We start from the raw sequence: 20,283 nt of genomic DNA, 5'->3' as shown, positions 1-20,283 counted from the left end.
GGAGTCTTCCACGATCGCCCTGTTCCTCCATCCCTTAAGCCCATCAGCAAGACGGATCCACGCTCCCGCTCAAACCCGGGGCAACTGGAACCCACCTTCCTAGTGACCTTCCCACCGCCACTACCTCTGCGAAGGTCAACACAATCTCTTCCCGGCTCAGTGGGCTCCTCACTGCCTCTCACGTTCCCTCCAATCCACCACAGAAGACCTAAACACGTTGTCAGATCACCCCTCTGCTTCAAATTCTTCAACTGTCTAAATAACCCCAAAGGACCGTGATGCGCTACAGGATGCTAACCGAGCTGACCCTTCCCTGGCGCTCCGGTCTTCTCCTGCTTCTCCTCTGCTCACGGCCTTCCAACGGCACTGGCTTTGAGTTTTCCAAATTAGGACAAAGCTTCATCCTGATAGCTTGCCGTTGTACAAGTAGTTCTCCGGACAGTCTGAGCGGCTCTCCACCTCCTGCCCTCCGTTGTCCTTGGCTCGCTGCTTCATGTTCTCTAGACTCAAGTCAAAACATGATTTCTCCAGTTCCTCCAGCTGATGTACGTCCTCCCTCAGATATGTGCACACCCTGTTCATCACAGAACTATTCATAAGAGCAAGAAGGTTGAAACAATCTAAATGCTCGTCAGCAGGAGAATTGATCAACTTTGGTACATAGACACAATGGAATACTCTGCATCCCATCATATACATACATATACACACATAAACACACACACACACACACATATATAATAATGACATGGTGCAACATCTCCTGACATGGAGGACATTATGCTGAGTGAAGTCAGTCATACACAAAAGGACAAATATTGTATCAAACCACGCACGTTGTCAAAGAAAAAAAATCGGACCGCTGCTGGAGCCATGGGCCGCTCGGGCGGTGAAGGATCCCACGATGGCTGGATGGAAAGTCTCTCTAAAAGCCACTGACGGGATAGCCTTTGGGAGATCATGCTCCGAAACCAAAAGGCTGTTGCCGACTCGCTGAAGTCCTGGAATGAGGGCCTCACCTCCGGGTTGGCAGTTCTCCCCGAGGAGCCTCCAGCTATCGACTGGGCTTACTACGAGGCCAACACGGCCAAGGCCGGCCTAGCGGATGGCTTGGAGAAGAAGTTTAAGGCTCTGAAGACCCCTGTGCCAGAGGACAAGTTTACTGCCCTGGAGGATGCTGACGAAAAGGAAGATGTCAAGACCTGTGCTGAGTCTGTGTCTCTTTCCAAGACCAGGATTGAGGAGTATGAGAAGCAGCTGGGGAAAAGGAGGACCATCATTCCATTTGACCAGATGACCACTGACGGCTCGAATGAAGCCAAGGTAGACAAGACCAAGTATCCTTACTGGTCTCATCAGCCAACCGAGAATTTATAAAGCTGAGTCTGAGCAGACACGCTGGTCATCCCATGAGGAGCTCTGAACAGTAAAAATAAGGATGCTAAAAAAAAGAAAATAAATATATTCATACCAAAAGAAACAGCCTTTGCTGGTGTTCTTGAGCTTCAATGCCTGAGCACTGAGTTTGTGGAAAGCTATGGTTCATAGCGGAAGCCTGGAATCCACTTATGAATTTCCAGAGAAATATGGAGAAGCAGCAGAGCCTTAGGGGACTTGCATCCTGACCGCCTCGGTCGGAGAGCCCTACACCAACTGTGTCCCAGTCACGGTCCATTCCCACTTCTGTGGTCCTGCCTGGGAATGGGATGTATTGACCTGCTGCCCAGCATGCCTTTGTGAAGTTTCCTGGCCCCTCAAGGCTTACTCAAGTCTCCAGTTCTCCGCAAAGCCTTGAAAGTCATTCCAAACTCATGCTAATGGTCTCCTTCAACCAGATGATGTGTTCTTGTCTTGTCTTTTCCTGTTTAAGACTTAATAAATGTTCTTTTTAGGTTATATTTGGGATTTGAGGGTCTCTTTTCTATCTGAAAACAATGGTTACCAGGCGTGGGGTGGGATGGAAACAATCGGCTACGGAGTAGACAGGCACTAACTGGGGGCAGGGGGAGATCATACTCTACCAGAGGAGGGGAAAAGAGGGGAGGAATAATGGAAACTAAGGGAGGTGTGATAATTTGTTTACACTGTTGAATAAGAAAAGGATCTGGAATGTAAATCTCACCTAGTTAGGTGTATGTGTGTTTTTAAACTATGGTGCTTTTTTATGCCCAGTCTCCTTCAGAGTACTACCACAATCACCAATTTATTTCTCATTCTGTTTTGACCAGGGCTCATCTTAAAAGTGTTAGGCCAAAGGGCAAGGCCCAGTCCTGTCCATCACTGTCTCCAGCGCCGACACCATACCTAGTGCGGTCGATTCTGATTCACAGCGACTGTACAGGACAGGGTAGGACTGCCCTTGTGGGTTTCCGAGACTAACTCTTTACAAAAGAAAGCCTCGTCTTTCTCCAAGGGCGCAGCTGGAGGTTTTGAACTGCTGGTCTTGAGCTTAGCAGCCTCACACGTAACCCACTTTGCCACCAGGGTTCCTTAGTACGGAGCAGACACCCGTATATTTGATGCATTTGTGTGTCTCAGAATCTTACACACAGTGCTTCATTTAATCGTGCAATTATTTTAAAAAGATAACGATCTCTTTGTGCGAAGACAAGTAAAGCTAGTGAATAAACTAGTCAGAATCCCAATCTGTCAATAAGAGACCTTCACTCTATGTACAAGATTTCGGGGAACCCTAACGTACAGAGCAAGGCCGGAATAAAACTGGGAACTGAGAGCCTATCACCTCAATAGCGAGCCAAGCTCCCAGAAGGCACAGCGCGCAGGCGTGCGGCCAGACGACTCAGCAGTCCCGGATGCCGGAAGAAGGGCCGGAAACTACGTTTCCCAAAAGCCTCCGTAGGACGTCGCCGGTTGGCGTGATGACGTGAGGAGGGACGCTGGCGCGCGGGATTTAAACTGCGGCGGTTACGCGGCGTTAGGCGTTCGTGCGTCCCGCAGGGTCGTGGGTTCTGCTACTCGGCGTGCCTCCTCGCGGTTCACCCTCCGTGCCCCTATGGACTCCTCGCTTCCGAGCCGGCTCTTCCCGGGCCTCTCCATCAAGATCCAACGCAGTAATGGTGAGGGGCGGGGCCCCAAGTCCGAGGGGGCCTGTGGGCGGTGAGACGGCTGCAGTGACAGGGTCGCGGGTCAGAGTCGGCCGCGCTGGCTCGTGTCTTCCGGACCCTGTGGGGCCCCTCCTCCGGAATGGGGCGGCTCCCCCGCGGCCCTTGGACATCCCAGACAAGTGAGGGCTGCCAGACCCCCCTCCCTCCCCAGGCCCCCTGCACCTGCCTCTGCGCGTGGAACGGAAATGGGCTTCCACGTCCCAGTGACCGGTCCGCGCTTGCAGCCTGGCAGGCAGCGGGCCAGACGGACGAGCTCCGTGTTCTTAATCCCGTCTTGTCTGGGACGAAGCAGCGCTGCCGCTGAGTGGCCTTGGGGGCGTGATCAGACAGGGAGGGGCCTCCCCCTTGGGGGAGCCCCAGAGGGCTCGCTTCAGTGCTGTGTGGAGGTCCCGGTTACCTATCGGGACTCCCCTGGGCCCTGAAGCTCCCTTGCGAGACCATCGCCCTGCCCCTGCACTGTGGCTGCTGCTGAGGGCAGCCCCTCCCCCGCCGAGGTTTATTGGTCTCTGGTGTTTAATGAATGGATGCCAGGCTTGGGAACGATTGCGGCCATGGCACAGGGTCGCTATGGGTCAGAACGTACCCGAGGGCACCCAACAACAACGAAAGCAGGCCAACTACCCCTCCATCCAGTGACACCTACGGAGAGCCCCTGGGATCCTACAACGGAAGTGGCAGCCCTGCGGCGACAGCTGGGTGACCCTGGCCTTTCCCCGCTGCAGGTTTGATCCACAGTGCCAACGTAAGGGCGGTGAGCAAGGAGAAAGCCTGTGTCTCCGTGGAGTGGATAGAAGGAGGTGCCATCAAGGGCAAAGAGGTAGGTTTTGAGAGCTTGCTACTTCCTGCCTGCAGAGTGTGGACATGGGCCTGGGCGATGATGAACAGGCTCATCATTTCCTTCCTGCTTGTTCTGTTCCACCCTCTCGGGTCCCTGCCCCCTCCCATGCTCATCTTTGTTTTAAAGGAGTTGTTGGCTTTATTTTTTTTAGGAGCCACAGGACTTAGGGTGCTATTCATTATTTTGTGAGCCAATCTGTTAGTTAGCTATACGTACGGTGACTGACTTGGGGGCTTGTTCCTGGGTAGGGTTTGAAGAACAGCTCAGGTCCGGGGGCAAGGGAGAGGGCGCGATCCTTCAGTGTCAACTAATCTACTAAGTCTGGGTTCTTTTTTGGTGATAGTTTATTTTTTTTTTTTTTTTTAAGGAATTTGATATTCTTGTTTCACAGCTGCCTTCCATTCTGACAAGACCCATCCATGTGGTTCTGTTAAGGACTCTCAGCAGTGCTGAGCAGGCTCCATCTGGTTCTCTCGGGAGACGCTATCAGCCGCTTGTGCTGTTTATGAAGAGCAAACTGCACACAGTCCTATAGTTTGCTTAATTAGGCTAGCTTACGGGGGGCACACTACTTGTAGTATTTGGGGCACAAAATAGGTAAGCCAGTTGAGACAAAAATTTGTTTCAACTTGTAAATTGGGTGAGTAGATCACTGGTTTTACATTCATCAAAACCTTGCTTCCGGGATACAACAGAAAGCAACTTGTCAGGAGTGGCACAGGGGAGTGCTGGGGCAGCGCAGAGGTGGGGGCTTGAGGGCTGAGCTACTATAAAGCAAGAGGATGGCCCACCAGGGACTGGTGCTGAGGCCTCATCGTGGGGACTCAGGGTGCTGGAGAGTGGCAAAAAGGCTTAAAAAAGAGACTGAGGCAGTCTTCATTTCTAGTACTGTTATTTCGATTTCCATTGGGTCGTGTTGTGTGTTTTGTTTATAAAAGAGAAATAGCTGTATTGTCTCCTGTTGACGCAGTGGCCACACCAGTGGGCTCAAACATAGCCAAGGTTCTGAGAGCGGCTCAGTCTACCGTACACAGGGTTGGTGTGCTCTGGAATGAATTCGGTGGCACTTCACAACATGCCGTCTGGATTTGGAGTGCAGGCAGGGGCACGCTCTCCGGGGCTCTGTGGACCGAGCCTCTCTGGGCTCTCAGATGGTCAGCCCCAGACATTGCTTGGTGTGCCGGTGCAGCATCACTCCCTGGTCGCATGGCCTTGCCCTCTACCTGAGATGCTTAGATTGTATCTGTAGACAGCAGGGAACCTCGGCAGGCCTTTGAAAGAGGAGGGGCATTTCTTTTGTAGCGGTGCCGGGTATCATGAAAAGGTCACCAGACTAAAGAGCTAGGCCCCGTGGATTCTCTCTGGCACCGCCACTCAAGCAAACTCTCCACCTCTCAGAAATGGAGTTGCCTCATCTGTAAAGTAAGGATGCAGTAACAAATCCTGTAGGGATCTAGATATTCAGGCCTTTGGCAAAGTGCCAGACAGTGTGTTGGGGCCAAGAGGAGCCCTGGGGTGTGCAGTGGGTTACTGGTTGGGCTGCTGACTGCAAGGCCAGCTGTTTGAGCCTACCAGCCATCGGCAGGAGAGAGATGAGACTTTCTACTCCTGCAAAGACGTTCCGTCTCAGAAACGCACAGGTTTGCTGTGAGCCGGAATCGACTCAATGAGAGTTTGGGTTTTGAGTTTGTGTTGAGTCCCAGGGATACAGAGGCAACTGAACCAATCTAGTCCCTCTTTCATGGAGTGTCGTGTGGTAGAGAATGCCAATACTATATTTTATTCAACAAACGAAGACAAGACTGGGATTTATACCAGCTGCTCCTAAAGAATACAGAGGTTCCTCCCGGCTATCAAAAAAAAAAGCACTTTGGAGCCTGAAAGGCTTGTCCCCAGACTAACAGCCATCTCAGAGAGGCATCAAGTAAATCCACATGGAAGAAGCACAACAGCGGTTTGATTCAAGGATGATAAATAATAAAGTTCACATTGAGAAGGGAGTGATGTCAGAGCTTACACTGTGAGCGCATGACGACAGCGCAAGCAGAGCCCATGTGCAGGGCCCCCACCTGGATGGAGCTGCCGGTGAATGCCGTGACCAGTCGGGGGATGTGAATAGCCTGGCCATCAGAGAGCATGATGAACTTGACAGTGGCAGATGTAATTTGATTAAAATGTAGTATTTTATCTTGGATCTCCCTGACCCATTTAAAACTTATTCTAGTGTTTAATATTTCCTGCTTTCTTTTCAGTTGCGGTTCTTTCTGGCTCATCTTGTTTTTGTTGTTGTGCTTGCTGTGTAAGTGAGAGGGGTTCAGGATAGGAAGTCTAGAGAGACAGTAACTGGATTAATGGCTTATTGGGGTAGTGGAGAGGAGGTTGGAGGGACTAAGGACAAGGAGGAAGAAAATACTCTTGAACAGATATGGCTTTAATGTGAGTGAATGAATGATTGAAGTGGTCTGTGAATTATAAGTCAGTAAAACTAGTTTCGGAATCCAGAGAGAGGTTCCTAAAATTTCTTTTCAACCAACTACGAGCTGTTCTTTGAGAGTTTGGTTGGTGTTTCCTGTGGAGCTCCTGCTGGGTCCCACAGCAGCTCCATGACTGCCTGGGAGGAGCTCCGGACCTCGGTCAGCCTTCTGCTTGGCATCTCACCCTTTTCTTCTGAGGGGTCAGTGACTGGGGCAAGCAGGGCTGCCCGCAGCTCTGTGAGCCAGCGGGGTACCCTGTGTTGCTTCCATACTTTGACCCTTGTTCCTTAGTCCCAGCGAGACCGTCAGCTCATGTCAGTGCGAGCATCAGTTAACTGTCAGAGCTGGGGCTGGGACTCGGCCCCTGTGCCACTGGCTGTCCGTCGTTGGGAAGGGAAGCTGTAGAGAGGGGTCTGCAGCTACCGATGGCATGTGGCCATTGTACGATGGGGGAGTGAGCCATTCGCCAGCGTTTGCATTTGGTCCCTCTTGCCCTCTGTCTTATCCCGTGGTGCTTTGGCTCAGCCCTTGGTGCATAGGCCTCCCCTCACCGATGTGAACCCCCTGAGGGCACGGGCGAGGACGGCTCTGTTCATCTTTGAACGGCGCTGCTCGAAGGACCAGTTAGTAGATATTGTGGAGGGACAGCCTCACCCTGGAGAGCATTTGCTCCCCTCGGTGTAGAATACAGGTGATCGAGCTGGTCCTGGTGTTGATGGAACCTGCTAATGGAGTAGTTCCCTAGATTGCTGCAGGACTCTGATGATGTAAACCCAGGATTGTGACCTCATTGTGAGCAGGAAGCTGTGCTGGGAAAGAGGTTTTGGGCCCCGTAGAAAATGTAGGCAGACTTAGGAATTAGGTCCCAGCTGTCGGGAACTGGTCCCGTAAGATCCTGCAGGGTCTTCCTTCTTGACCCTCGCTGGGACAGTTAGAGCGTTGCCAGCAAGAGGTGCTGCAGGGCTGGGCCCAGCAGGCCCCCAAGCGCAGGGAGCCAGGGGCCGAGCTCCACTGTGGCCTCCCTGCCTGCCCGTACGTGCTGCTGGCCACCTCTTCCCATCGCGGACGGCAACTATTGGCTTGGAAATCAGAGACTTAGATCCATCTAGATGGTAAGCCGTGACTAAGAAAGGGCCGTGGGTTGATTTCGTAGCTGTTCACCTTGGCAAGTCTGAATCCAGAGGTAGCCTCGTGTCTTAGCTGCTTAGTGCTGCTCTAATAGAAGTACTGCAAGTGGGGAACTTCAACTTGCATATTCATTTTCTCAGATTAGCAATTGAGGCTCTACGAGGTTTCCTCTGTCTGTCCTGAGGGACTTCCTTTGTCTTCCCATGGCATCTTTGCCCCAGCTTTGTCTTGGTTTCTCTCTGTGCCTTGTGAGCTCTTTGTATCTGGGAAGTGATTGACTTCAGACACACCCTACCTTGACAGGGTCTCTTGGGCATAACAGAGAGAGCCCCGCGCCCTACCAGGACTGTGTGCAGCGGTAGCAGGGTTGGGCCTTACAACACGTCTCTGAAGGGCACAGTGCGCAGAAATAAATGCGGCTTGAGCGGCTGTGATGTCATCCCCCTGAAATTTGCCCTTGCTTCTTGTAGATTGACTTCGATGATGTGGCAGCAATAAACCCAGAGCTCCTGCAGCTTCTTCCCATACTCCCGGACGACCACCTGCCCCTGAAGGAGAATGTAACGGTCCAGGTAGGTGCCTGCCTGCCGTCTGGTTCCCGCCCCCAGAAGGCTCACTCACCTCGTTGGCCGGCTGGGTTGTTTTCTGGTACTTTCCTGGGTTTATGAGCAAAGTATTTGGGCCCCAAGTAAACGAAACCGCTGCTCTCGAGTCCACTCGTGCCCAGCGACCCTACAGACAGAGTAGAACTGCTCCGTGGGTTTCCAGGTCGTGGCTCTGCGGGAGGACGAAGCCTCTTTCTCCCTCAGAGTGGCTGGTGGTTTGGAACTGCTGACCCTGGGGTTTGCAACTTAACAAGTAACCCACTACACCACCAGGGCTCCAGGTGGGCCCATCAGAATTGAGAAGGGCTGTATATCGTGGTGGTTTGTTTTGTTTTTCAGAAACAAAAACGCAAGTCGGTCAACTCCAAAATTCCTGCTCCAAAAGAGTGTAAGTGGATTTCTCCTGGCTTGTGCTCACGGGGTTTGTGCCCGGATGATGTGGACGAGGCTCATTGCTCTAGCCTGGCCAGGGGCTTGCTTCCATGTGGGTGGAGTCCTTTCTTCTGTTCCAAGCAGCTCTTCTGTGAGGAAGACTCTCCCTTCAGCTGTTAGGCCTAGAAGGCTTTCCTGTCGAATCCAGAGCCGGGCGCTGGCCTGCAGGTCCGCCCTTGGCAGCCGAGCTGGGCTCAGTGGTCTCAAGAGCAAAGTGTGCCTTGGAGTGAGGTTAGGCTTATTCAGAGAGAGAGGTGCCGTTGACGGTGTTATGTATGGAGAGCTGGTTGGTTTGGGGAAAGAGACAAACACAGGCAAGCAAACAGCCCCGCCTCTAGGTCTGTGATTGGGTTGGGCTTTCCCTGCAGAATGAGTGACTGTGCTCCAACTTTGCATACAGTAGATTGACTACAGGGGTGGCTTTAAGCACACACTGTCCACGAAATCCAGCTTGCCACGCAGAGCCAGCCATACCTTGCAGGTCGGTGGGTCTGCATGGTCTGTCCCAGTCCTGATCCAGCTACCTCCGAGGCCCGATGAAGACTTTCAGGGTGGACAGTGGAGCTGTTCCCAGTCTGGGCAGTCCCTGAGGGGTGCGGTGCCACCCCACATGCATGTCCTCAAAGGAGCTTGCCACAGCTCCTCTGAATGGACACCATCTTCATCAATGTGCATGCGATCTGGTGGTAGACTTGAAATACACAGAGTCATTGAGGAAATACGGAGACATGTGCAAATTCAAGCCATTTATAAAGGACACTCATGCTAGGCCAGGCATTCAGCCTAAACTGGCAAGATGGGATCTGCCTCTGCCAGTATTCATCTCCACCTTTCTGACTTGGGTATTATAGATGATGAGTGGTTTGCTTCTCCGTTTTGGAGGTGAACTATTTACATTGGTAGAAATGCATAAAAATCAAGTGTAACTCGATAGTTTCTCTTGGTTCAGCAACCTTCAAGAGTCCAGAAAAAGCATTGTAGCTGATCATCATGGGTGTCCGATACTGTGGTGCAGGCCTGCTCTGTAAAGCATTCTGGGGCTGGGTTGAGTGACATGAGGCCAATTACTGAATATCTCTGTGCCTTAGTATGTCCTGTGATCAGGTGGGAATGCTGGTACTCACTATCGGTTGTCTTGAATATAGACCAGCTGTCTGAGCCATGGTAGCTGTTGCTGCTGCTGCTAAGAATAATCATGCTTGTTCTCTCCAGCCTGGGCTGAGGTCTGTCTCTGTAGAAATTACTCAGCTTGGTTGTGGGTCCCTACCTCTACTCACGAGAGATGCTCTTGTGGGGTACATTCCTGCCCTCAGGAGCTCCCCGAGTTGCAGAAGATGGACAAAGAAGTCTGAGGGTACTGGTATTGGGCCTTGTCCATTTTTCCTCCCTTTGGGTGGTGAGGAGGGGAAGTTGATGGGCCCCTTTCCAGGTAGCAGGACCCATCTTCCACCCTGTGGGGAGCCTTGGCGAGTGGTCCCTGGCCCACCGGATCCTGCTGCACTGACTGGCTGCTGCTCTTGGCTCCTCAGCTGTCCGTGGCCGCTCGACTCGAATGTCCACCGTCTCAGAGGCTCAAATGACCAGTCAGGAGAATGAGATGGAGGTGGAGCTGCCTGTGTCTGTGAACCCCCTCAAACAGCTTTCAGTTCCTGGTGAGTACTGGCTCTGCTCACCCTGCCCCCACCCTGCCCTCCTCCCGAAGGGCCTGGGCTTCCTCCCCACCTCCCTTCAGGGCTGTTCTGACCCCTCTTCTCTGGAAATGGCTTGGTGTTGTGGTTTGTGCAGGCAGAGGCGTGCACTGCGCACTGGACTCTCACCAGAAGTAGCAGCAGTCCAATGAGAACAGCAGTCAGTGCTCCAGAAGCCTCCGCAGGCCCGCCCAAGCCTGACTCGGCAGCAGCAATTGGCTTTTCTCTCTGTACTTTATGTAAATAGAATTTTAAAGTCTGTTAAGTAAACTGCATGTAGCTTTTAACAGACGTGTGAAGTAGGCACAGATTTTGTAAGATACATAAATCATTACTTACATGTATCAAACTCAGCTCTTAAAAAAGAAAAACGAAAGGCCGTCGCCAGGTATGGGGAGGGGTAGACATTGCAGATTAATTATACCTTTGTGTTGGCTCTGTGGGGCTAGCCATTAATTAAGTTCCCTGTCCTTCTGGCTTTTTAATCTGCTACTGTGGGCTGCCTGGGTGCCCGAGACTTAGCGGTCAGTCAGGAAGGCCTCAGATCCCGTGCTTGGTACCAGGGCCCCCCGCACCCCAGGCTTACCTTTCATGGTGAAGCGCAGACTGAGCCCCTCACACTCCTTAATGATCCGGCAGCCCTCGCGCAGCCTGGGTTGGTTCCACACGCGTGTGAGTCCAGGTGGGGAGCCCCAGCTCTGCTTGTGCTCCACGACCCGAGCCCCGCTGCCAGCCAGCAGCCCTCCTCCTGCCTGTGAACGAACCCCGTGCCCGCTGCTTCCCCAATGAGTTGTGTTCTTCGGTAGCTGGTCCCCCTCGGCCCTCCTGCCCTGCCGTGGCTGAGGTCCCACTGAAGGTGGTCAGCGAGGAAGTGGAAGAGCAAGTTCGTGCCATCCGAGGCAACGCTTCTGCAAACCCCGTGAACTCAGGTAGACTGGGTAGTCGCCATCCTGCCTTGGCACCTGAGTCCACGTCCCTCGTGGTCAGAGAGGCACGCACAGTCCCTGTGCTCCTGGCAGCAGCGAGCCCACGAGCAAGGGTTCCTCAGAGGGCTCCATCCTCGCAAGCTGGCAGAGGCCTCTCGACGTGGCTGCTGTCGTGCCACGGGCAGGCTCTGTCTCAGTCCCCCCGCGCGCACGGGTGCGTGAGCACGCGGCCACTACTCTGACTTCACCGTGGATTAGCCAGGCCATAAGCACCTCTGTTGTTCCTTCCTGGAGCATGGCAGTTTGGGAGCAAGGCCTAGGGAAGGCCTGTGTCTGGGAGAGGCCTGGGCGGGACTCGGCGATGCCGGACCAGTGAGAGAGCAGGCTTCCTGTTTCCTCTAGTTCGGAGGAAATCGTGTATCGTGAAGGAAATGGAGAAAATGAAGAGCAAGCGCGAAGAGAAGCGGGCCCAGAACACGGAAACGAGGATAAAGCGAGCTCAGGTGCCTGCCGGGGCGCTCGGCACGGGTTTGGAGACCGCCATCTTCCGCTGAATTCTAACAGGCATCGCGAGGCCCCGGCATTTCTGAGGCTCCGGTTCTGATACCCAGAAGGAGTCTAATTAGTTAGTCGTCAGGGTGCAGAGACAAACTACTGAGGTGTTTTTCTGAAGGCCCTCAGATGGCAGAGATTTAATATCGGCTGTCCCACTAGGCTAAGGTGACCAGACGTCCCGCTTTTGGTGGGACAGTCCCGATTTTTGGAAAGAATGCATGACAAGCTAGGGAATGGTCTATTTGGTCCATATAGACCAAATTTTAAATCAAGAATCTGACCCCCGGTCGGTGGTGTCGCATTTTAAATCTGGTCACCTCACGCTAGGCAAGCGCATGGCATAGCACAGCGGCCAGAGAAGCCCTGCCCAGCTGCTGTGTGTGGGTGGGGAAGGGGTGCCGCATAGAGTTCCAGTTAGGGATATTTCTTCTCCATATGAGTAAGTGCTAGCCTCCTAGCAAGTGGGAACGTGCCCCTGCCCGAGTTCCAAAGGTGGTCTGCTGCCTAGGTGCACATCCCCACCCCCAGCAAGCTCGGTTCTCGGGTCCTCAGCCTGGAGCCAGGGTGCTCCGAAAGGCCATGTGCACCCAAAGAGCAGAGATGGGGGTCTTTAGCACTTACATGGTTTGCTGTGCCCCAAACAGGACTATGACAACAGCTTTCCACACTGGGAATTTGCCCGGATGATTAAAGAATTCCGGACTAATTTGGAATGCCATCCGCTTACCATGACTGATCCTGTAAGTAAATCCACAGGGCTTCTGCTTCTGTCCCAGGCTTCTCACTCGCCCTGGGGTTTTTAAATGCCCTTGGGTGGGCTGGAGCTGGCAAGGCCCAGGTGGGAAGGCCCTATCTTTACCACCTCTGTGCCCCCTCCCCTCGGCTTCCAGAGGGCGCCTAGATTCTTCCTAATAATTAAATCATGGAAGTTGTGCCAGAGCCTCCTGTGAGCAGCAGAGAGAGTGCTGGGAAGAAATACTAGGAGGAGCTAGTGAGAGAGGGAGAGCGGGGGTCCGAGCCTTAGCTTGCAGCCCCTGACTGGACCAGACACAGGATGGGGGCCCAGGAGTTCCAGAAAGGCTTTCTTTTGACATTGCTCTCTCCGTGTGCTGCTCGGCTGTCCTCCTCGCCTCCCCTGTCCAAGATCGAAGAGCACAGGATATGTGTCTGCGTTAGGAAACGCCCGCTGAACAAGCAAGGTGAGTCCATGCAGTCAAAGACTTGGGACTGACTAAGGGGGGGTCCTCTGTCCGGGAGCCCCCTGAAATACTCTCTTCCTGCAGAACTGGCCAAGAAAGAAATTGATGTGATCTCCGTCCCCAGCAAGTGTCTCCTCCTGGTCCACGAGCCCAAACTCAAGGTGGACCTCACGAAGTACTTGGAGAACCAAGCGTTCTGCTTCGACTTCGCCTTTGACGATACTGCTTCGAATGAAGTGGTTTACAGGTTAGGCCCTAGCGTTCCGCCCTTCTTCTGCCCCCTCTTTGTGATGTCTGAGGCGTGTGATCCCACTTCTCACGGACGTAGTGGACTCTGAGGGCCTCTCTGGTCCCTCGGTGTTTTCTTTGCCACCCATCACCGAGAGGCAGCTCTGACTATCTGCCCAGGGAGGGCCTCGTGTGGATCTCAAGGAGGTGCTGGGGCCAGGCTTCTCCCCCTGTCTTATCGCACAACCCCCCACGAACCTCGCAGACTCAGGAAATTCTAGCGCTGTCTGGGGTGGCACCCATTGGCCGCAGGTGCCTGTTTGAATATGACCAAGGCCTGGAGCTTGTCACGTGGAGGGCCGTCCAGACCGCCCAGTTGCTGGGAGCATTCCCGGTTTGCACGTAGGAGGGGCACGTTGCCCCAAGACTCCAGCAGCAGGAGAGGAGCCCCTGCTTGGAAGGAGGACTTGCGTGCCCTGGAAGTTCTGTAGTGGATCGTGGAGGAACCCCTTCCAGGGGCGCATTGTGAGAGCTAAAAGCAGCTTCCCCGTGGGACCTGAGGGCTCAGCACCATGGCCTTGGGGGACATGGACTGACGTAGCATAACCCACAAAGACTGCTGGGTATCCTACCGTGGTGAGCAGCAGCCAAGGTGCAACGATTGCTCTCCCCATCCGGTGGGAAGAAGAGGACTGAAACTGAAGCACCTGGGACCCTGTAGTCCAGCCCAGGGGCATCAGTTTCCATGACCCGAGACCACCACTACCAGCTGCTCCCTAAGGGGTCCCGGGTCGTGAAGGAGAATGTGGACAGGAACTCAAACCATGAAAAGATGAGGCTTACGGGTCAGATAGAGACTGGCCCTTCATCACCCAAACAATAGACGGGAGGCCGAGGGGGGCAGTAGCACCCTGGAGCAGCGTCCAGAAAGGTGAGGGAAGGAGGGGTAGAAGCAGGGACTGCGGGCGGACGTGTCCTCTAGCAGTGTGCGGTCAGTGAGAGGAAGCAAAGTGGACGGGATTGTTGAACGGAAAGCTGATTGGCTCCGCAAGCCGCCACTCAGTTCATAATGAAATCGACTTTCAACACCGCCCCTCCCTCCTAGGTACACAGCAAGACCGTTGGTACAGACAATCTTTGAAGGAGGAAAAGCAACCTGTTTTGCATATGGCCAAACAGGAAGCGGCAAGACACATGTGAGTATTCAGGCCTGGCAGGGAACACGCCCGCCCGGGCACAGGCCCTCCTCGCCAAGACTCCCACCCCGGAAGGCGCTGCCGTTCCCACGGTCATTTGCGTCGTCCTCTCCTTTGCAGACGATGGGCGGAGACCTCTCGGGGAGAGGCCAGAATGCAGCCAAAGGGATCTACGCCATGGCCTGTGAGTACTGTGTTTGCTGCAGCCGGCGGCCCTGCAGAGGCGGCTGGCCTGCTTCTCCATCCCAGCTCTTTCCCACAGCCCGGGACGTCTTCCTCCTGAAGAGTCAGCCTCGCTACCGGAAACTGGGCCTGGAAGTCTACGTGACGTTCTTTGAGATCTACAATGGGAAGGTAGCTAGCAGGGAGCCCTCTGTTGATGCGCTCGGGGCTGCTGAACTTTCTGAAGCCTTGAGGTTGGCTCGCAGCGCCTGAAGCCAGCCCACCTGTCAGCCGAGGGTTCTGCCGGGTCTGCCCCTGGCGCTGCGTGTGTTGACTAGAGGAACATCCAGGGAGACTCATACGTATAGGAACAGCTTTGTGTAAAAGATCAATTGTATATTGAGGAAACAGCCCAGTCCAGAGCGAGTCTATAACTCCAATATTAGCCCAGACACCGGGCTATAAATTCCTCTTTAGACTCATGCAACCCATGCAATGAACGCCAAATGCAGGAAGATCATAAGCCAGTGGGTGGAAAGTCTTAGAGACCCTGTGGTGATGGAAGCATCTCAGCACTGGCGTGGGTCTCCATGTGGTTCCTCCGGCTCCAGGGCTCTGGCTCCAATAGTGTAGCTCCATGTGGCATGTCTGGCCTCCAGTGAGCTATTTATCGCTTATGCTTCCAAATGAGGTCATCAAGCTGTGTCCTGAATGTCGGGCTGCGGCAGCATCCAAACTCAGCAAGTGTGGCTGGGATGCCGCGCAGGGCGCCCTCTCGGAGGGAAAGCTGCCTTGGGTGCAGTCTTCCCCTCCTGCCTGACTCCTAGTGTAAGGTGACCAGATGTTAACATTGGTAAAGCGGGACAAAAGCGGGACACCATTGATAAAACTCATATCCTGGCGAAATAGCCGTATAGCAGCCGAAAACCTCGTGCATTCTTTCCAAAAACGTGACTTTTTTAAACGCTGCGGGACACGTGAAAAATTGTGAAAAAGCGGGCCGTCTGGTCACCTTACCCTAGTGCTTTCCCTGCTCTGCAGCTGTGCTTACCCAGCATCTGCCTCCGCTGCCTGCAGCTCAGTGCTTCCCAGGGCCGCCGTGCCCGGCAGGGCCCTAGACCACAGCGAGCGTTGATCACCGGCTAACCATTTTGGAACCCTAGTGGCGTGGTGGTTACGTGTTGGACTGCTAACTGCAGGGTCGATCGTTAGCTGCTCCTTGGCAGAAAGACGAGGCTGTACTCCTGTAAGCAGTTACCGTCTCAGAAACCCACAAGGCAGTTCTGCCCTGTCCTAGAGGGCTGCTGGGCGCCGGCCTCCTCTCGATGCAGGGAGCTTAGTGTTTGGGGGTAGGGATTAGCATCACTGTTCACGGGCGAGAGACAGGCCCTGCACGGTCGGGTGACGTGCTCAGGCTCGCAGCCAGTCTAGGAGCAGTCTCTCAGCGAAGGGAGGCGGCCAGGTTCTGCTCCCGCTACGACAACCTTCCCTCGTCTGGCACCTGCCTCCCCGCAGTCTGCCCTGTCAGCAGGGGAGGCTTGAGGGAGGGCGGTGTCAGGTGGGATGCCCGATGCCACCACCACCCCCCCTCCCTGACCGCACAGGTGTTCGACCTGCTCAACCAGAAGGCCAAGCTGCGCGTGCTGGAGGACGGCAAGCAGCAGGTGCAGGTGGTGGGCCTGCAGGAGCACCCGGTGAGCTGTGCCGAGGATGTCATCAAGATGCTGGACGCAGGCAGCGCCTGCAGGTCAGCGGGGAGGGGGCACCTTCCCCCAGCTTGGGGAGGGCGCGATGACCCCGCCCCATCAGCACACGTCTGACAAGGCAGGTGCCATTCCCAGGCTCTGGCCCCAAAGGCACCTGTCCTGGCTTCTCTGGACTTCCTGCTGTCCCCTCCCGCTTGTTGGAAGAAATGAGTCCTGGGTCTGTTCTGGCCTGAAGTAACAGGCCATCGCTCCTGCACAGAGGCGGGGAAGTGCTCTCCTATAGTGCCCAAGGCCTGGGGTCCGCTGTGGCAATGAGGCCAGCTTGTCCCGGAGACTAGGCAGGGCTGCCTCTGTAGGACCCTAGCCGTTCATTCTGCACTGCTTACCGGGCTCAGGGTCCAGGGCTGCTTGAGCCACGGGGAGACCTGTTAGCAGGGGCCAGGAAGGGAGTCTGGGTCCCTCCCTCAGCAGAGAGCCCCTGCTGCGGTGCGAGGAGGCCGCCGACCCCAGGGCCTCACCACCTCTCTCTGCTCTCCTTTGCACAGGACTTCTGGGCAGACCTTTGCCAATTCCAACTCTTCCCGCTCCCACGCCTGCTTCCAGATTCTTCTTCGAGCCAAAGGGCGCGTGCATGGCAAGTTCTCTTTGGTGGATCTGGCGGGGAACGAGCGCGGCGCAGACACTTCCAGCGCTGACCGGCAGACCCGCATGGAGGGCGCAGAAATCAACAAGAGTCTCCTGGCCCTGAAGGTAGTGGCCACAGACCCCGGGGGCTGGAGGGAGTCAGTCACGGGAGAGGAGGGGAGGGACCAGGTTTGCTTCTGCCGCCCCCAGGAGTGCATCAGGGCCCTGGGACAGAACAAGGCTCACACGCCATTCCGAGAGAGCAAGCTGACCCAGGTGCTGCGGGACTCCTTCATCGGGGAGAACTCGAGGACCTGCATGGTGAGTCGCTTCCCCGAGGGGAGGGGCTGCTGCTTTCCAGGGGGACGGTAGGCCACCCTCACCCTGCCCCTCAGCACCGACCGCCTCAGGACCTCCCCCGTCCCTGTGTGCGAGGTGCAGGAGGCCCTTCCCCCTTGCCTGGTGAGACAGGGCCTCCCAGATTCAGAAGGACCTTTGGGGAATCTGGCTTCCTGGGCGGGTTCACCTGGCCCCAGGGTCTCTGTTGTCCTGCCCTCAACACCCAGCCACGCCACCCTCCAGATGGCCTCCTGGTCTTCGCATGAGAAGCCTGGACAAGCAGGGGTCCCGTTTCTTAAGGCGCAGGGGGAGCCGAGTGAGGGTGTGGGCAGCGTGAAGAGGCTGCTCAGGCTCCAGCAGCAGACTGTCTGGTACCCGGGCCTGCTGGTCCTCTCCCCTTAACTCCCCATTGCCTCTTGCAGATCGCCATGATCTCACCAGGCATAAGCTCCTGTGAATATACCTTAAACACCCTGAGATACGCAGACAGGTACTAGGACCTGGCCCCCCACACACGAGGGGATTGCAAGGGGCTCTGGGGGAAGGGGTGGCAATGGCACGAGGTGACCGGCTCACTGACCCCAATTCCCCTGAGCGCTGCGTGGATCAGCCCGTGAAGGCCCCGCCCAGCCAGCTTCAGTGGGCACCGGCCCTAGGCTGCAGGAAAGTTGCAGCCCCGTCCCCTGCAGCCTGTCTGAGTGGGGCTGGACCCCCGGAGTGCAGGCCAGGAGGTGGTGTGGGACTTGCGACCTTGTATCCTCAGGGTCAAGGAGCTGAGCCCCCACAGTGGGCCCATTGGGGAGCAGCCAATCCAGATGGAAACAGAAGAGACGGAAGTCTGCTCCAACTGCACCCTGAGCTCAGGCAATGTAAGGGGCAGTGGGGCCAGGGAGGCCGCACGAGGTCTGCTCAGGTGGGAACTTGGCCACAACCGTGTCTCCCCTTTGGTCCACCTAGTTCTCCAAGGACGAGGAGGAGCTGTCTTCTCAGATGTCCAGCTTTAACGAAGCTATGGCCCAGATCCGGGAGCTGGAGGAGAAGGCCATGGAGGAGCTCAGGGAGATCATCCAGGTGGGGCAGGGCCCTAGCCAGTGAGGGACCAGGGGCCAGCTCTGTGCTCCACACTGCTCCTTGATGACAGGAGGCAGCAACCCTGTGAGCCAACTGTCTCTAGGTTTCTCAGACTGTAACTCTTCACAGGAGTAGAAAGCCTTATCTTCAGCCTGTGGGTTCAAACTGCTGGCTTTGTGATTAGGAACCCGTCAGGCTCTCAGGGCACCTTCCCTCTGCTGTCGTCTTCACTCATCTCCACGCTGCAGCTCCCGGCCAGGGCGGAGCTCTGCTCCAGTCCCTGGAGGGTGATTCCCGGGCAGCCACCTGGGCTTGTTCTTGCAGTGAAGGGTCACACCATACTTTGTAGATGCCAAGTACGCACGTCTGCCTAGCACGATGGGCCTACAGTGAGGCCTGAGATCCAATTCTAGTGCTTCTGTTTCCTAGACGGTGGTTGGGAATGAGGTGTGGCCTTGGCCAAGGGATGGGAGTAGGGGCTGACGGGAGATTTCAGAGCCATTGGGGTTGGGGACAGGTGGGCGTGGGCTGGCAGAATTTGGTGGCATATAGAATAAAGCTGACACTCAGATTCCGACGTGGGCATCAGAACAGATGTCATACTGTGACCAGGGTTTACGGTGGGGGAAGGCTGGAGTCAAGCTTGGGGACCTCCTGGGGCATGGGTCAGGAGGCGGGATGTGGGCATCTTCTGGGGCGTCGCACGCTGATCCCAGGAAGGACTTGCTCAGTTGGCTGGTAGTTGCTGAGCTGGCTGCCCTTTCCCCGTGTGTCTCCCGCAGCAAAGGCCAGACTGGCTTGCGCTCTCTGAGATGACCGAGCAGCCGGACTACGACCTGGAGACCTTTGTGAACAAGGCAGAATCCGCCCTCGCCGAGCAGGCCCAGCAAACCAAACACTTCTCAGCCCTGCAAGGTGGGGCTGGCTGCATGGGCGCAGGGGTGGGGGCTCTGCTGGCTCATGGGCAACTGCAGGTGCCGGCAGCACTGCCCTGAGTGAGTGGGGGCCCTGGGGGACACCACTGACCCCAGTGGACAATGTCCTTCCCTTCCAGGTGTCATCAAGGCCCTGCGCCTGGCCATGCAGCGGGAAGAGCAGGCCAGCAAACAAATGAGCAGCAAGAAATGGCCCCAGTGAGGACTGCAAATAGAGATGTTTGTGTCACTCCCCGCCTTCCTCTTCCCCGACCGCCCCTGCCCAGTGCTGAGGGGCTTAGTCGGTCTGAGCGGGGCAGGCGTGGGTAAATGCCAAATCTATGGGCAGCTGTGGAAAGGATCGGCGCTGTGACAGGAGCCTCACCTTTGCTTCCCTGTGGCCTGCCCACTCCGCTCCTCGATTGTTCCCGGCGGGATGTAGCTCCTGGCACCTGTGTGGATGGACTTGCTTACCTGCTCCTGGCTGGGGCCCTGGGGCCCTTCCTCCTCCTCCTCCTCTGGAAGGGCAGCTTTCAGATGGAGGGCTTTGCCTGGGCAGCATTCTGTCTGTGGACTGGCTGCTACCAAGGGCTTACCGCTGTGTGCCTGACTCTGGGGAGAGAGCCTCCGACCTGCCTCTCACCGCCCTGGGCACTGATGCATCTTAGACTCAAAAAAAAATTTTTTCTGGGACCCATGTCTTCTGGTTTTTGAGGCCAACAGGATCCCTGCTGTTTCACTGTTTTTGTGTTTGTACATTGTGTTTTATAATAAAGAGGAAAGATCGGCCTCCTGGGCCCTGCCTGGTCCGCTCCTTTCCATGACGCCAGCTGGAACAAAGGCAGAGGAGGGAGGTTGGAAGCCCAACTTTGGAAGCCCCTGCAAGGTTGCATTTGGACTCCGCCTGCCACTGGAATCGCCTGGGGCGGCCTCTGCCATCTTTGAAATGGGGATAATACCAGTATCGAGTCGGTAGGAAAATTGAGTTCTCTAAACACCCAATGCCCATCTGTCAGTTATTTAGTGGTGGCTGGAGTTTTATTGTGATGCTTGAAGCTATGCCTCCAGTATTT

At 55.3% G+C, this 20,283-nt stretch overlaps 1 protein-coding gene and 1 pseudogene across 1 annotated transcript; both read left to right on the top strand.

The window, feature by feature from the left end:
• Positions 1-904: 904 nt before the first annotated feature.
• On the top strand, positions 905-1,377 carry LOC101663679 (annotated as a pseudogene).
• Positions 1,378-3,012: 1,635 nt separating this feature from the next.
• Positions 3,013-19,999, top strand: KIF2C (kinesin family member 2C). The gene is made up of 21 exons (XM_004699480.3): positions 3,013-3,077; positions 3,848-3,942; positions 8,036-8,137; positions 8,510-8,558; positions 10,132-10,254; positions 11,097-11,219; positions 11,619-11,719; positions 12,416-12,511; positions 12,916-12,970; positions 13,055-13,217; positions 14,304-14,394; positions 14,515-14,578; positions 14,657-14,748; positions 16,161-16,303; positions 16,808-17,012; positions 17,097-17,207; positions 17,648-17,715; positions 17,989-18,094; positions 18,183-18,296; positions 19,079-19,211; positions 19,351-19,999. The coding sequence occupies exons 1-21, from the start codon at positions 3,014-3,016 to the stop codon at positions 19,431-19,433; spliced, it is 2,181 nt and encodes a 726-aa protein (XP_004699537.1). The 5' UTR covers position 3,013; the 3' UTR covers positions 19,434-19,999.
• The last annotated feature ends 284 nt before the right edge of the window (positions 20,000-20,283 follow it).

Source organism: Echinops telfairi, unplaced genomic scaffold (genome assembly GCF_000313985.2).
Source record: "Echinops telfairi isolate 266 unplaced genomic scaffold, ASM31398v2 ScPeMD7_443;HRSCAF=831, whole genome shotgun sequence".
Classification (NCBI taxonomy): domain Eukaryota; kingdom Metazoa; phylum Chordata; class Mammalia; order Afrosoricida; family Tenrecidae; genus Echinops; species Echinops telfairi.
Note: the sequence above shows the minus strand (reverse complement) of the source record. Positions and strands in the feature narration are given on the sequence as shown.